This window comes from Bos indicus x Bos taurus, chromosome 15 (assembly GCF_003369695.1).
Source record: "Bos indicus x Bos taurus breed Angus x Brahman F1 hybrid chromosome 15, Bos_hybrid_MaternalHap_v2.0, whole genome shotgun sequence".
In the NCBI taxonomy this organism is placed as follows: domain Eukaryota; kingdom Metazoa; phylum Chordata; class Mammalia; order Artiodactyla; family Bovidae; genus Bos; species Bos indicus x Bos taurus.
In genome coordinates this window covers 22,727,748-22,745,221 of record NC_040090.1, presented here as the reverse complement: position 1 = coordinate 22,745,221, position 17,474 = coordinate 22,727,748, and the positions used below count along the sequence as shown (strand labels likewise).

The window sequence follows — 17,474 nt, the reverse complement described above, 5'->3', positions numbered from 1 at the left end:
TAGAAATATTTTCTTTTGCAACTGAGTGTCTCGTAAGTGTAGACCTACAGTCCAGGAGCCACATACACATCTCTACCACCGCCACACTCATTCATTCATTTAGCAGAAACAGACTGAGCATCCACTGTGTGCCAGGCTCCAGGGTAGGCATGGAGGCCCCTGCCCTCATGGCACTTACGGCCACTGTATCATCTCCTTCTATCCACCCCAACAACTCTGGGTTAAAAAGGAGCCTGTCAGTGTGACATGAGAAAATGAAAGAATGCCCAGTAGCCAGCGCCGGGGTCTCAATGTGGAAGTCCAAGTCTGCCAGGAGCACAGTGCATGGGTCCATGCGACCCCAACTTCAGTGGGGACACTCGGCCAGCACTTCCTTCTTGGTGCGTGTGCCCAGGGCTGCTGTCTCTCTCAGTAGCTTCTCAGCAAAGGAGATGGAAGTTGTCACCATGAAGCAGAAGAACCAGAGGAACTGGCCCACGTCTTACGACACACTGAGGTATTCAGTTCAGTTCAGCTGCTCAGTTGTGTCCGACTCTTTGCGATCCCATGGACTGCAGCACGCCAGGCTTCCCTGTCCATCATCAACTCCCAGAGTTCACTCAAACTCATGTCCATTGAGTCAGTGATGCCATCCAACCATCTCATCCTCTGTTGTCCCCTTCTCCTCTCGCCTTCAATCCTCCCCAGCTTCAGGGTCTTTTCGAAAAGTCAGTTCTTTGCATCAGGTGGCCAAAATATTGGAGTTTCAGCTTCAACATCAGTCCTTCCAATGAATATTCAGGACTGATTTCCTTTAGGATGGACTGCCGTATAGGTTCCCATTTTTTAAACCCTAGATTCTGCAGCATATCATGCAAAAGAGGCTGGATCATTCTTTTCTTCTGTTCTCTCAACATTCCCATTGTCCCCCCTCAAACACCTCCCCACTGAAGCCTGAGAGCTCCTGGAAGGACTGGCCTGGATCTGTGTGTGTCCTTTTTTACAACCAGATGGAACAGTCAAGACTTCCACGTGGCCACTTCCTGAGTTGCCTCAGGTCAAGGAGTAGCGTGACATCTGCGGTTACTAGGATACTCTCCCTCAGCCTCGAGAGCTCCTCAAAGTAACACTGGATTCTAGTGTTGTGTGTGCGTGCGTGTGTGTGTGTGTGTGTGTTAGTCACTCAGTCGTGTTCAACTTTTTGCAGCCCGTGCACTGTAGCCCGCCAGGCGCCTCTGTCCATGGAATTCTCCAGGCAAGATCACTACAGTGAGTTGCCATTTCCTTCTCCAGGGGATCTTCTTGACCCAGGGATCGAACCCAAGTCTCCGGGTTCGCTCTGTATTGCAGGCAGATTCTTTACTGCCAAAGCCACCAGGCAAGACCTGATTCTAGCCCTGTCTCTCCCAGACTAACTTTGGGCCCGTCACCTTCTCTGCCAAAAACTCAGTCTTGATCTCCTCTGTCAAATGAAGGCAACACCGTCATGACATACTAGCACTTGCAAAAGCTGGCTATTGTTAATAATTATTAATATACACCCTTTGCGTTTTAAACTTTAAAATTTTAACTATTTAGAATTGTTTTGAAGCCCAAATGAACACATATGAACGTTCCCTAAGTGAAATATACCATCCAAATATGTTTATCATTGTTGGCTAATTGAGTTGGTCTCTCAGAATTTGCAGGTAAAAATTTAAATCATGCCCAATGCCGATACTAAGCATAAATGATTGCCCAAGAACACATATATATCTCCTTCCACATTCGCTTATACAACCCATAAAAGCACACGACAGGTTTTAAAGATTTGGACCCAGCGGGCAGAGAGGCACGAGTTAGATCCAACATCCCAAACTCCACATACACCAGCTTCTGCCATGGTATTTACTGACGTGGCCTCTGATGGGAGGTAGGAAGCCAGGGGACTGGTGTTGCTTTCTCCTTTTCCAAATAAACAAGGCGGTTGTTAAACCAGAAGTGAATCTGATCCCGTGCAGCTTTAAGAGCAAGTCAGCTGCATTCTGAAGCAGGCGAAAATGTAAACAGAGCCTGAAACTCTAGAGCTGGGCAGACCCGCCATAGGTTTCAGAATGGGAGAGTCCACGGGCCCGGGGCCAAGAAAAATGAAATGTTAGCCTGGGCCTTTAAACAGAATCGTGTAGAAGCAGAGTGCATATTTGTTTAACACACATACACAGACCTTCTTCTGTGCCAAGACCTTCCTGAACCCTCCTGAATAAAAGCTGGAATCCTCGAGACGGTGGTACAGAAAAAATATTGTTCCTACATTGCTGTTCTTTAGCGTCCACGGACTTTCCTCTTGAATGTAGAGATGTTTCTTTCTTTTTTTTTTTTTTTTGGCCTGAGTTAATTACAAAGTATGACTATGAAAATAAAATAAATGAGCCCATTCCACTCATCCCTGTATCTGAATTCTATCATATGAGTTGCCCATTGGTTTTCTAATCCTCTCACTCAGTATCTGCTGTTAATTTGTTCGCTACTGCCAGAACTTGAAGACTGTCAGCAAAATACATGAGGCATCACAAAACTTATAATTGGAAACAAAAACATCTGAAGCTCTTCTGACTGGGTAAAGTACCATGGTGCTGATCAGAACAAGGAAACGTGAGCAACCTTGTAGCTGTTTGTGTGCAAACACAATTATGTATAAATGCGGCAGAGAGTTGAATCAACACTTAACTCCCACTTTGAAAAACACTGAGAAAATTACATTTAAAGGCATGGACAAACTCAACATATTGATGATCCAAAATGAGGGGGAGAGAAGAAGGGAGAAAATACATCCTGCTCACACTTCCTTTGAAAACACAGCTTGATGGGCTTTCTCTTGCTGTTTCAACCATTTTAAAATTATGCTGCCTGGGACTCCATCTAATTTTCTGGCTGCAGAAGTTAAGGCACTTCCTCCACAGTTACTAAATCTGACAAATTACACCTGGGTCTACTCTAACATGAAAAAGTGTGCTCTTTGTTCCTGACCCTTGGGCAGCATAGAGATCAAATTCCTGGACATTGGAAAACCCCACTCATTTTCATTAAAAGCCACAGGAGACTAGCTCTGCATTTCTGTTCAGGAGGGGAACAAGGTACACTGCCGAACAATACAACTGCCATGCTCAGGTCAGAGCAAGATAGACTTTTTACTCTTTGCAGCTTGGCTACTGATCCGTTTATACCCAGATTTTTTTCTTTTTCTTTTTTTTAAATATATAAGCATCTTGGTAGCAAAAGAACAACTGAAATTAAAAAAAATAAAGAAGAGGCTAGTCAATTTTTAAATACCAAGTCCCATGAGTGAATTTATTGAAATCTGCTAGCACTAAAATGCTGGCTACAGATCCAGTAACCAAAAATACAAGAATGATTTCAAAATGCCACCTCTCCTCCATCCTGGCCAGACAACAGCACAGTGGCCGATACCTGACAGATTAGAATTTTGTCTCCTCTGATCAGCATTTGGAAAAGACGTACAAGAGCTGAAAGTGATCATAAGAGATTAGGAACCATCTCGGTGGCAAAGAACAACATGAGGAATACAAGAAATCCATGAGCTTTGCTGAACAAGAGCAGAGCCCTGGTCAGATCTAACCATCAGGCCACACAATACCCTCTTCTTCTGTCCCCCAGAGAGGGAGAGAAAAAGGTAATAGAAGAAATTAAGAATAGCTTTAACTGCACTGTTAGTCCTGTGACAATACATCACACCCGAGTCCTTTCTTTAAGACTCCTAGAAAAATGATGAGGTGAGGGAGGATACAGAAGCCACAGAATCCGGCAGAAGGCCTCCTGAGCAAGGTTCCCACCGCCCACCCTCCTACCTCCTCTCAGGAACTAGTCAACTCTTGCCTTCCTTCCAAGGAAACACCTTTCTTCCAGGACAAGGCACCCCATTTACTTCTTCAGTGTAGGTCACTGGATTTTCCCAGACCCATCAAACCACAGCCAAACCCTCTTCCTTGCAGATGTAATAAGCACCACAGTGCACTCCAATTGCAAACACCCACGAGGGCTCAGGATTGTTTTAAGCTATTTTCCACATACAAATTCCTCCTAAATTGTAAGTCAGGAGACACTGCGTTAATTCTCTCTGGTCTTTAGGAAGCTTTCAGCGGTGCTACAAGTTATAAGCATGGAATGAATATGAGCAAATATACCTTGTTCAGAGCAAAACTGAGTCACAATTCACATTTTGTAAATGAGTTAATAGCTCTCTCCCTGGTCAGATGGCAATTACTTTTGAGAAATCTGTGACATGATGGAAATCCTTAGTATCAAGGTTCTCATTTTGATTTCTGTTTTAAATTAAAAGCAGTAACAGTATCAGCAAATCAGAACTTAATATTTCCTCTGGAAAAGTCATTGGGAAAGCATGGAAATCAAACTTACATCAGTTCTAACTTACAAAACAGAAGAAGACTCACAGACGTAGAGAATGAACTTATGGTTACCGGGGGGAAGGGACAGTTAGGGAGTTCGAGATGGACATATACACACCACTATATTTAAAATGGATAACCAACAAGGTCTTAGTATATGGCACATGGAACTCTGCTCAATGTCATGTGCCAAACTGGACAGGAGAGTAGTTTGGGGGAGAAATATGTATAGTTGAATCCCTTTGCTGTCTAGGTAAAACTATCACAAAGTTGCTTATTGGCTATATTCTAACATAAAATAAAAAGTTAAAAAAATTCACATTATTTGGGGGTTGGAATATCTAATGGGTTACTAAGCAGGCATCCACCTACTTGTGAATCCCAGGGATGGAAAAATCCTTTTTGCTGACAGGATAAAAGTAGCAGCTCTGGTACAAATCCCCCCAAATTTGCTTCCAATCAAATTCTTAATCATGAAAGAGGCTAAAAATTGTACAAAATATTAAACTAATCAAGCATGTCCACAAATACATGCTCTTTGAATATTCTAATTTGGGTGACTACTGAAGTGGGTGGCATCAGAGAGAAAGTGGGGCAGACTTCATTGTCCCTGTTTTACAGAGAAGTTGATGGATTTGTCACGCAGTCACCAGAGACTGAACTAAGGCTAGACCCCACCGCATCTGACTCCCAGTGCAACAGTCTTTGTACAAAGGTGGACAAAGATACAAAGTAAACTGGAAAGACCAACCCCACTAGGCCAGTAACAGCTAGCACCTGTCAAGTGCTTATTCTTACATCAGAAAGCCTTCTGCATGCTGTGGGTGCATTAACTCACTTACGACATCCATGAGAGAAAAGTAAAATTGCTACTTCCCACTTTAGAGATGAGAAAACAGAGGCAAGGAGGTATTCAGGGAAAAGTTCAAGCCCAAAAGCTGAATAAGCAGTGGAAATGGGAAATCTGTTGTCCCTGTACAGAAACACTGATGTAAGCATTCCTAAATCAATGTTCAGATTACAGCAGTTCTGGGAATATTAATTTTAACAAAAAAAATCTTCAGCGAGATCCGAACTGAGTTGGACATGACTGAACGACTAACAGTCTTCCTGTATCCACCAATCAGTCCTTCTGGATACTAACTAGTAAAGCCAGAAAAAAAACTTACAGGAAATGTCTCAACTTTCTATTCTACAGAGGACAATCCAAACTGTTGAGTAGGGGTGTGTGTATGCTCAGTCCTGTATGACTCTTTGTGACCCCATGGACTGTAGCCCACCAGGCCCCTCTGTCCATGCAATTTTCCAGGCAAGAATACTGGAGTGGAGTGCCATTTCCTACTCCAGGGGACCTTTCCCACTCAGGGATAGAACTTGCATCTCTTATATCTCCTGCATTGGCAGGCAGATTCTTTACAACTGTACCACCTGGGAAGCCCTGGGAAGTTGAGTGAGGTGGCCAATCTGAATTCACTCTGTCCTTTTCCAGCTTTATTCACAATTCCTAGGGCATGACCAGGATACTCTTCCAGGTTGCATAAGTAAAGGTCAGTTTTTGTGCTCTATATATACATAGGGCTCTCAAAAAGTAAGAAAGCACATAAATAAAAATCCAAGACTCCTCTACTACTGATTTTCTGATCTAACACTCCCATTTTAAAGATGCAAAAACTGGCCCTAGAACCTAAGTGACTTGCTTAAATTCACATAAATAGTAGCAGAGTAAGGCCTGAAAAGTGGTAATTATTAATACTGCTCTAAGCAAACCGCCAGATAACTCTTCTCAATTCATTGCAAACATCAGCCAATTTAATCCTCACCATAACCCTCTAAAGTAGGTATCATTTTCACTGTCTTAGAGATGCAGAAACTGAGGTTCATCCTCTATGAGTTAACCTCTTCAAAACCAGACAACTGCCAGTTGACGAAGCCAAGATCAACATGCTTCCTTATCTGGTCCCAAAGAATATGCACCAGCTTCAGCTTTTCTAGAGCTGAGAATTGCAGTACCAAGAATTCTATAACTGAGCTCTTAACCTGTAACTTGCAAACTGTCTGGGTGTCTTGTGTGTGTGTGTGTGTGTATGTATGTATGTATGTATGTATGTATGTATTAGTCGCTCAGTCCTGTCTGACTCTGTGACCTCACAGACTGTACCTCGCCAGGCTCCTCTGTCCCTGGGATTCTCCAGGCAAGGATACTGGAGTGGGTTGCCATTCCCTTCTCTAATCAGTCTTGCCTGGGGAGCTTTAAATATATAGGTCACTGGGCTCCACCTCAAGAAGGAGAATCAGCATCTTGGGGGGGTGGTTATAGCTTCAAAATCTGTATTTCTTCAGAGTTGATCAGGTGATTCTCATGTGTAGCAAGAGTTGAGAAACTCTAAGCAAGGTATTTCATGAGTGTTTCCAATGTAAAACATAAGGAGGAAATGAATCACCTAAGGCTGATGGAATGTTCAGAGTGGCTCAGTCTGCATGAAGGGTAACACTGTGACCCTCCCCCAAATTGTTCTGTGTCCCACTGACACACGTGCAGCCCCTGTCACACAAACAGACGCATATCTACTGTACCAAAGCTCTGCCCCCACTGATCTTGCCTAAAGAAATCTGCATCACAACGAACAATTCGCAGCAGTGCCAAAATTCGTGTTCTGTTGGAAACACAGCATAAAGGTTTCATTTCACCTTTATTTTTTTTGGGTTAAGACACTTCAGCCGGCACCATGCTTTCTCAGCATTGAGCCAAAAAAAAAAAGAGGGGAAGACTGTTGGAAGGAACACTTACCAAGGTGCACCATATATCCTGAATCCCTTCACTGTTACCTCCGAGTCTTGTAAGTAAATACTGTTCGTCAGGAGGGACTGAACGTTGTCAAAGTCCTCTGGTTTCAATTTCGACACAGAGGGGAAACGGTAGTAGTCCTGTTTAACAAGGTCTGCCATGAATTCCTTATCAAATGTCAGTTCATGATTCCCAGCAATCACTATTTTATATTCATACGGCAGGTTTCCTGAAATACGGAAAAAAAAAAAAAGAGCACCAATTAGCACGTTCATTTCCCATCACGAAGTACAACCGACATGACTGCGTGATTATCAGACAGTATCCCCAAATGAAATAGATCACACATTCCTTTATATTTCCATGGGAACCAAAATTTATGACTACTCCTTCATGCTAACAAAAATGACAATAAATGGGAGACAGGAAGCCGCTCAGAAGCTTAAAAGCTACTAAGGAGACATTAAGTTTTCTAGTTCCATTTCCCTTTTCTGTTTGCTGCAGATTCACTGTCATAAATCCATACTGTGATTCATACTTTAGAATCATCCAGCAAAGAGTACTTTAGTCATAAGCCTTAAAAAAGGTCTAGATTTGGTTTTAATCCTTAAAAAATAAGTTGACCAACTGTTTGTAACAACCCCTTTCACTGCTAGATTTTTAGTATCACTTTAGTACAAAGGACAAGGCATACATAATTCACAATTTGCATAAATCAAAGGAAGCACACAGTACAATTTTGTATGGCAAGTTAAAGTTTACCTTTTGGCTTGTGAATAAAAAGATTAATAATGACCCCCTGATTAGAAGGCTAACTTTCCTCCCATTGGGATGGGAGAAGAAACTGTAAAGCTTAACCCCCTTTTAATATTTATGGTATGGAAATGTGAGTTCGCCGTGTGTGCTTTTTATGCAAAAGTTTCCCGATCAAAATGAGATAATTCTGGGAAGAAGAATGAAAGCTATAAAGGAAAACCCAAACACCAGACTTCTGCATAGATTTATAATGTTTGAATAAAGTACAGATCATACATATTAATAACTCATCGTGATGCTATAAGAACCAAAATCCAAAGGGAGATAGTGCCCGGCAGCTGTCCCCACCCTGAAATTAATGCCCTTTTCTCTTCTTTGTCATTACGCATCCCTCAAGCCTCACCACTGGGCAGCTGCTCATTTTATTTTATTTCATTTTTATTTTCAGGAGGAAAAGGGTGGGAAGACGGTGCCTATAATTCCAGCTTCCTGAGACTCCCGGGTCCAATGCAAAATTAATGTTTCCTGCTATTCCAGGAAGAATGAAAGTTACCACTAGCAGGAATTGGATATATTTGTTGTAAGAATTCGTCCTTACCAGCAAGCCAGAGTCAATGAATCAATTAATGAAGCTTACAGTCTGAGACAGAATTATATTCGGGGGGGAGGGCAAGTTTTTGTCATAGGTCCAGTTGGATTTCACCAATGCAAATTGTAAACAGTATTAAAATTGGATACACAGAATGTGGACTAATGGGGAGACTTATGAGAGAGATGAAAACAGGCAGAAAATAATACTGCAGGAAGATAAAACTGAAAATGTGGTGGCTAAGTATCAATGAATATCCTTGACTACAGGCCCACAGAACTGTGTGACATGCCTTCGGCCTCAGTTATTCAAAAGGTTGCGGTGAAGAGCTCCAAAAAAATAGGAAGCCTCTCAAGGACATTCCTGGTGGCCCGGTGGTTAAGAATCTGCTTGCCAATGCAGGAGACCTGGGTTCGATCCTTGGTCCGTGAGGATTACACATGCAGCGGGCAACTAAGCCCATGTGCCACAACCACTGAAGTCCGAACGCCCTAGAGCTTGTGAGCCACAGTAAGGGAAGTCACCACAATGAGAAGCCCACCCACTGCAAACTGGACAGTAGATTCCACTCACTACAACTAGAGAAAGCCCACGGACAGCAACGAAAACCCACCACAGCCAATAAGCAAACAAATAGATTAAAAAAAGAAAGTAAGAAACTTCTCTTAAACACATGCAGAGCTTATATAAGGCAGTAAGATTGTGATGTATGTTGCAAGTTACCTGGATAAAATGATGATATTTTGCACCCACTCCAGTACTCTTGCCTGGAAAATCCCACGGATGGAGGAGCCTGGTAGGCTACAGTCCATGGGGTCGCGAAGAGTCAAACACGACTGAGTGACTTCACTTTCACTTTTCACTTTCATGCATTGGAGAAGGAAATGGCAACCCACTCCAGTGTTCTTGCCTGGAGAATCCCAGGGACAGGGGAGTCTGGTAGGCTGCCATCTATGGGGTCGCACAGAGTCGGACACGACTGAAGCGACTTAGCAGCAGCAGCAGCAGCATAAGGCAATAAGATTGTGATGTATGTTGCAAGTTACCTGGATAAAATGATGATATTTTGCACGATGCCCTACACTTAAAATACAGATAAAAGATGTATTCAGGAGTCTGAAAATTCCCAGCACTGTACACAATAGAAATTTTTGAGACGCCCCACTACTTCAACATCATGGCTCTGTGACCCCACTGGCCCAATACTACCTCCCCGGACCCACCTGCCTCCCAAGGCTGGAACAGTCTGATATGTTTTCCTGGACAGTAATCTGCTCCAAGGCAGGTCCTACCTGATTGAATCTTTGAGCAACTCTATTTGTACGAGTCATGCTTTAGCTGCCAGTTCTCCTTTAATGATTCATGATGATGGACTCACTGCAAACTCTCTCTTTATGCACCACTGCTCTTGCAAGAGGCTTTGGCTTCTTGCTTTTTCCATTTTAGAGCATTGCTTTGGGGATGGGATGGGTGAGACTGGGAAACAAGGCGACCCGAAGGAAGTACATTTCTCCCCTTCAGATCAGTGAAAGAAAAAAAATAAAACTGCTGCAAAGTAAATCTTTCTCAGGAAGACAGGCCTCTTCAGTATCTTTTAAATCACATTTTGGAGACTCAGCATAAAGAAATAGCCACCAAAATGAACAGCCGCGGAAATCGTCGTGATATTTACACACTGCCAACAAACTCATCTCTTTCTGAGAATCCAATAGTAGTTTCCAACTTCCATCCTCTGTTACCTATGTTATGAGATTGTCTGACATGTTTTCTTTTTTGCTGAACTGACCTTTCATCTGTAATCTGCCAACCTTTATGTTTTATATGAAAAGTGTAAGCAGGGCAGCTGACAAATCTCCTGTTACTTGATGGCATTTTCATTTTTTTTTTCCAGGCTAGATTAATTTGGAAGGCTCTGCAGTCAAGCTCCAACCTTCTTGGTATTCAAATAGCACTATTTTAAAATTGTCAGACAAAGAGGTGCCTGCCTTTATCCATTTTATTCAGATCAGGTCATCGAAGTTGACCTGCCTGAATAAAAATCCAAGGCCATATGCAGATATTCTAATGTGGAAAAAGCCTTGCTTTGAATGACCTAAAGGATTCTACCAACTAACCAGTTCTATCTTCCCAAGACATGGTATATGTTTTACTGGTAAGATACGAGATGATTTTAGGTGAAATAGAGATGAATTTCTGACAGAATGTAAAGTAGCTCTGTATGTTCTAAAAGTGCACGTTTGAAAAAATATGCCAATGCAAGTAATGACATATGGCTTCGTTTTTCTACTATCTTTTCCATGTTCATTTTTCTATTTTTGTATATAAAACAGGAGATGGTTTAAAGAAAACTACTGAGCAAATAATCATATAGAAAATTCAAAGATTTGGCAAAGCGATGACTACCAAGTGAATGAATGAAATTTGGGAAACTAGTCCATCTATCAGTTCAGTTTAGAGCTACAGATAATACGTAAGACAAGTTCTTGGAGGCAGCAATTCAGTCTTATTCAAAACTGTATCTCCCATGTACCCCAATGTTCATCGCAGCACTGTTTATAATAGCTAGGACATGGAAGCAACCTAGATGTCCATCAGCAGATGAATGGATAAGAAAGCTATGGTACATTTACACAATGGAGTATTACTCAGCCATTAAAAAGAATACATTTGAATCAGTTCTAATGAGGTGGATGAAACTGGAGCCTATTATACAGAGTGAAGTAAGCCAGAAAGAGAAACACCAATACAGTATACTAACGCATATGTATGGAATTTAGAAAGATGGTAACAATAACCCTGTGTACAAGACAGCAAAAGAGACACTGATGTATAGAACAGTCTTATGGACTCTGTGGGAGAGGGAGAGGGTGGGAAGATTTGGGAGAATGCCATTGAAACATGTAAAATATCATATATGAAATGAAAAAAAAAAAAGAAAAGCAAACTGTATCTCCTACTGTATCTGTATTACCTCACTAGATGATATAAATAGATGCTGACTTAAAAAACTAAAGGATAGCTGAAGTAAGCTGGGTCTTTACTGCTACTCCACAATTCTAATTATCCTACACTCTTGCCACTGTCTATTCCTTAAGCAGCCCTCACAAAACTTTTCCAGGTTCCAGGCTCCATTTGATTCCCCACTTAGCTTACAATACACATCCTCTAGCCCCAAGATGGAGAGGGCCATGGCAACCCACTCCAGTACTCTTGCCTGGAAAATCCCATGGACGGAGGAGCCTGGTAGGCTGCAGTCCATGGGGTCGCTAAGAGTCAGACACAACTGAGCAACTTCACTTTCACTTTTCACTTTCATGCATTGGAGAAGGCAACGGCAACCCACTCCAGTGTTCTTGCCTGGAGAATCCCAGGGACAGGGGAGCCTGGTGGGCTGCCGTCTATGGGGTTGCACAGAGTCGGACACAACTGAAGTGACTTAGCAGCAGCAGCAGCAGCAGCCCCAAGATAGGCTCTCTTTATTTCCCAATTGCTCCTTTATATCTTCTCATCTTTTTAATAATTGGCCTCAATGCTTTTCTTGTCACTGGCCCTTTAATTTTTCAGACATCGCTCTATACTATTTTGGATGTCTTTATTATATTTCTCCCGCTTTAGTAAGTTTATGTTTACTCACCCCAAGAAGATAAAAACAAGCTCTTCACACACACAACCCACACACACACATCTCAAATGCAATCCTAAACCATCCCTGGAATTATTTATTCTTTGAGAAACGTCTTCATTTTATTTCTAAACTTCTGGAAAGAGGATTCCAGAAGTTTGCAGCTGGTAGGCCAAATTCAGCTGAGAATTACAGTTGGTCCTCAATTGTTTTATTTTCTTAGTTGAACTAACATTTAGAAATCTGGATGTATCACACTAAAAATTCGGGGTTTCTGGCTTCTTTTGGAAGATCAAAAATCAGGCAATTCTGACCTCCAGTCTATTGCAGACCTCCTCACTCTCTGTTACTTCTCACTCCTGGCCTACTTATCATGCTTGTGTACCCTCATGGGCTAACCTACTATTAGAATCAGCAACTTAAGACATAAATGGCTATTCAGAATTTACCCAATGTTGGACTTCCTTGCTGGCCCACAGGTTAAGAATCCACCTGCCAATGCAGGAGACATGGGTTTGACCCCTGGTCTGGGAAGATCCCACAAGCTGAGGAGCAACAAAGCCCACGTGCCAAACTACTGAAGCCCCTGCACCTAAAGCCCGTGCACCGCAACGAAGAGAAGCCACCGCTCACCGCAACTGGAGAAAGTCTGCACTCAGCGGCCCAGAGCAGCCAAAAATAAATAAAAGAATAAAACTTAAAAAAACAGTAATTTACCCATCGCAACCTCCCTTTGTTTCTATACTCAACCAAAAGCTTCCCTGAATGTCAATGCTGCTGTTAAGTCGCTTCAGTCGTGTCCGACTCTGTGCGACCCCAGAGACGGCAGCCCACCAGGCTTCCCCGTCCCTGGGATTCTCCAGGCAAGAACACCGGAGTGGGTGGCCATTTCCTTCTCCAATGCATGAAAGTGAAAAGTGAAAGTGAAGTTGCTCAGTCGTGTCTGACTCTTAGCGACCCCATGGACTGCAACCCACCAGGCTCCTCCGTCCATGGATTTTCCAGGCAAGAGTACTAGATGTCAATAATTACCTCCTAAAAAGCAAAGCCGAGGTTTTTCCTCCATCCTCATCTCCAAAGATCACACGGCAGTAACATCTCTGTCCGATAAAGTATCTTTTCCCTAGATTAGTGCTGCTGGACTCTGCCTTCTCCTCCTCCCTCTCCAGGGTGTCCCTTCCTCTCTTCTTTCTCAGTTCCCTGTGCCTCTCATCTCATTCTCAGCTGACTTGCTACACTTCCGCTCTTTACCCTTACTTCTATGAGTATTATTTAGTATTTTTTTACTGCATGTGTCACATTTCTACTTTTTATGGTTAAATTTTTAAGTCTTATTACAAATTAAACTGGGGCGGCAGCATGGGTAAGAGTAGGGGCTTTGCAGGCTTCACCACCTATTAACTGTATGACCTTGGACAGAGCTCTTATGTCCTCTAAAGTGTCTTAGAAAAACAAAGACAATAATTGCACCCACCTCACAGGTTGTATTCAAGATAAGATGAGACAGAGCTTCTAAAGCACATGCATGGTATGGAGTAAATAATCAGTGCACATTAACTATTATTTTATTCCATTTGTTTAGTTTTTCCCTTTGCATGTGACTTATCTCCTCCTAGACGGTCCTTGAAGGCATGGACTGTGGCTTGTGGTTCCCTGTTTGACCCAAACTAGTTCAATACCTTGGCCTTCCCAGGTGACTCAGTGGTAAAGAATCTGCCTGCCAATGCAGAAGATGCAGGAGACATCGATTCCTGAGTCAGGAAGATCCCCTGGAGGAGGAAATGGCAACCCATTCCAGTATTCTTGCCTGAAAAATCCCACGGACAAAGGAGCCCAGTGGGGTACAGTCCATGGGGTTGCAAAGAGTTGGACATGACTGAGCGACTGAGCACACACACAATTCAATACTCTCCAAATGGCAGGCACATAATAAGCATCCGTTCAACAAGTGAAGGAATGACTGAATCCCTTCAAGACTCACCAGGAGCTTCCTAAAAAGAATTCCAGGAATGGGCTTGTTATCTTGAGTCATGAGAAGGTTTAAGCCAGTATCAGATTGTCCTCCAAGTTTAAGCCCTCCTGAATTGAAAGCTCAATTAAAAACAAACACACACAGTTGGGGGCCAACTCTAACACATCTGTGAGCTGAATTTGGCCTACCAGATGCAAGCTTCTGGAATCCTCTTTCCAGAATTTCAGAAGTGAAATGAAGAAGCATCTCCAATCCAGTCTAGCCAAATATCTCCAACACACTGTTTTTAAACTGCAGTTTATTCAAATATAAATGGGGGGGGGGTGGATAATAATCACACTACCCTTAAGGTTTGATGCACATTACATAATCTACTGCATGTAAAGATGTGCACAGTTTCTAACACTTCATTGTCTCTAAACAGGTATTGCTGCTGCTGCTGCTAAGTCACTTCAGCCATGTCCGACTCTGTGCAACCCCATAGATGGCAACCCACCAGGGTCCTCCATCCCTGGGATTCTCTAGGCAAGAATACTGGAGTGGGTTGCCATTTCCTTCTTCAATGCATGAAAGTGAAAAGTCAAAGTGAAGTCGCTCAGTCGTGTCCGACTCTTAGCGACCCCATGAACTGCAACCCACCAGGCTGCTCTGTCCATGGAATTTTCCAGGCAAGAGTACTCGAGTGGGGTGCCATTGCCTTCTCCACTAAACAGGTATTGCTGCTGCTGCCAAGTCGCTCCAGTCGTGTCCGACTCTGTGCGACCCCATGGATTGCAGCCTACCAGGCTTCTCCGTCCATGGGACTCTCCAGGCAAGAACACTGGAGTGGGTTGCCATTTCCTTCTCCAATGCATGAAAGTAGAAAGTGAAAGTGAAGTCACTCAGTCAGCTGTGTTCAAATAATTATTATAATGATTGCCATATTTTCTTGATTGCTTAGTTGCCAATCAAGAAAATACTAGTTTGTCCACAAATTGGATCACCCTCTGGTCACACTGCACAATGTCACTATCTTCAAATATAAGCAGCTGAGGATGAAAAGGAAAACTCTGACTTTCCAAAGGCTGAAATGGACATGGTGCAATGTGTCCTTCAAGTTAACAAAAGTATCACTCGGGTCATTAAGATGTCTGGATCTGGAGGTGATGGTAGGTGGACACAGGAGACTTTCAACTTGTACACACTTCGAACCTAGCTGCCTCTGTCAAGATGTTTCTAACCCTGAAAATGTGTGCCCTTAACACATCACTTATTTTCTCCTTCAATGATCCAGTTACCCATCTCTTCTAACATTTACTGACTGCCCCAAAATGGGCCAGGATCAGTCCCTCTTAACAAACGAATAGTACAACCTGTGAGAGGTAACAGCTTAGATTCTATTTCTGTCAAGAGTGACTACTCATTTGGAATATCTTTAATAGAGTTTTTAATAAAAATTTTATTGGAGTATAGTCGATTTACAATTTTGTGTTAGTTTCAGGTGTATAGCAAAGTGATTCAGTGTTACACATATATTCATTCTTTTTCAGATTCTTCACACATATAGGTTATTATAGAATAGTGAGTAGAGTTCCCTGTGCAATGCAGTAGGTCCTTGTAGGTTACCTATTTTATATGTAGCAGTGTGGGTATGTTAATCCCAATGTCCTAATTTATCCCTCCTACAATGTTTCCCCTTTGGTAACCACAAGTTTGTTTTCAACATCTATGAATCTATTAACACATACATGTGGAATCTAGAAAAGGGGTACATATGATCTATTTGTAAAGCAGAAAGAGAGACACAGAGATAGAGATTAAACATATGGACACCAAGAGGGAAGGGGGTGGAGAACTGGGAGACTGGAACTGACATATACACACTATTGATATAAAACAGATAACTGATGAGTACCTACTATGAACTCTACTCAATACTTTGTGGTGACCTAAATGGGAAGAAAATCCAAAAAAAAAGAAGCTATATATATATATATATATATTCATTTTGCTCTACAGTAGAAACTAATATAACATTGTAAAGCAACTATACTCCAATAAAAATCAATTTTAAAAAATGAGAAAACACACAAAAAATGAATGTCCATTGACAAAGGAATGGATACAGAAGATATGGTTCATATATACAATGGAATATTACTCAGCCCTAAAAAGAACAAAATAATGCCTAACATCTTTCACTGAATCAGATAGGGTACTCTTCTATGAGCGTATGGAGAGGAACAGAAAAACTAAGATCTTCAGCTATACATATGTCTGGCAAAGCTGTAACAACTTTAAAGCAGACATACAGTAGATTGTGTCAAGGTTAGCCTCCCTTCCTTCCCAAACTCTGGATATTTAATGTGTCACTGAAAGTGGCTCCCATGAATCACAGCACAAGAGCCTAGAAGCATCCTCAGAGCAGCCTGAGTAATGTGAAAGTTGTGCCCTGTAGGCCTCCTCCGGGCGGAGCAGGGCAACTTGAGGAACAGACAAGGGCAGGAGGAAGGGGACTGCTGTGGTGTCCGCCATGCAGTGCTACTTTCCTTTACTTTATGATTCAGTAAAAGATTTGATTTGAAGGAAGTTATCTCTGGCTTGGCTTCCCAGGTAGCTCAGTGGTAAAGAATTATCCTGCCAAGCAGGAGACCTAAGAGATGTGGGTTCAATCCCTGGGCCGGGAAGATCCCCCGGAAAAGGAAATGGCAACTCATTCCAGTATTCTTGCCTGGAGAGTCCTATGGACAAGGAGTCTGGCAGGCTACAGTCTACAGGGTCACCAAACAGTCAGATGTGACTTAGCAACTTAACAACAACATCCCTGGCTTAAAAACATTAAAAAGAAAAATCATAGATATATCCAACCCCATTTTACTAATGAAGAAATTGAGTACCAGAGAGTTGCTGTCACTTTCTAAGCAAAGTTCACAGGTCAAGCTGGTTCAAAAGTGCGACAGAAAAGCTCTTCGGTTCCCCTGCTAGTGTTCTATCAGGTGAGACCAAACTTTTAACTGCTTCATGGGGTTTGGCTCAAGACCTTCCTCTTACATGAGTCCTCTCCATCCCACTCCTCCATCCACCGTGATCTTTTCTCTAGATCTGGGCAGCTATGATCCTTATGTTTGTTCATGAAATAGAACTCTCCATTCTACATGACTCTGCCTACGTCATGGATTTCTCCTCCAGGGGACATGAAGCCATGTCAGCTTCACACCACGACAATACACTGGCTCGATTCAGGCATTTCCCAAATGCTACTGTAGCCGTGGGCGTAATTTCTTATCTACCAGCTCCCTGAAGAATTTGGGAGCCTACCCAAGGAAAGGAAGGTCACAGACTTGAGAAGGGGAAAGAAACTCCGCTGGCCCATTGTCATGCAGCATCCC

At 42.5% G+C, this 17,474-nt stretch overlaps 1 protein-coding gene across 4 annotated transcripts in view; it reads right to left on the bottom strand.

Annotated features, from left to right (window-relative positions):
* Positions 1-17,474, bottom strand: part of MPPED2 (metallophosphoesterase domain containing 2) — a 210,870-nt gene that overhangs the window by 95,203 nt on the left and 98,193 nt on the right. For all 4 annotated transcript variants that reach the window (XM_027562769.1, XM_027562773.1, XM_027562772.1 and 1 more), the window contains exon 4: positions 7,171-7,396. In XM_027562769.1, the coding sequence (XP_027418570.1) occupies positions 7,171-7,396 (226 nt within the window). The remainder of the gene's footprint in view (positions 1-7,170; positions 7,397-17,474) is intronic.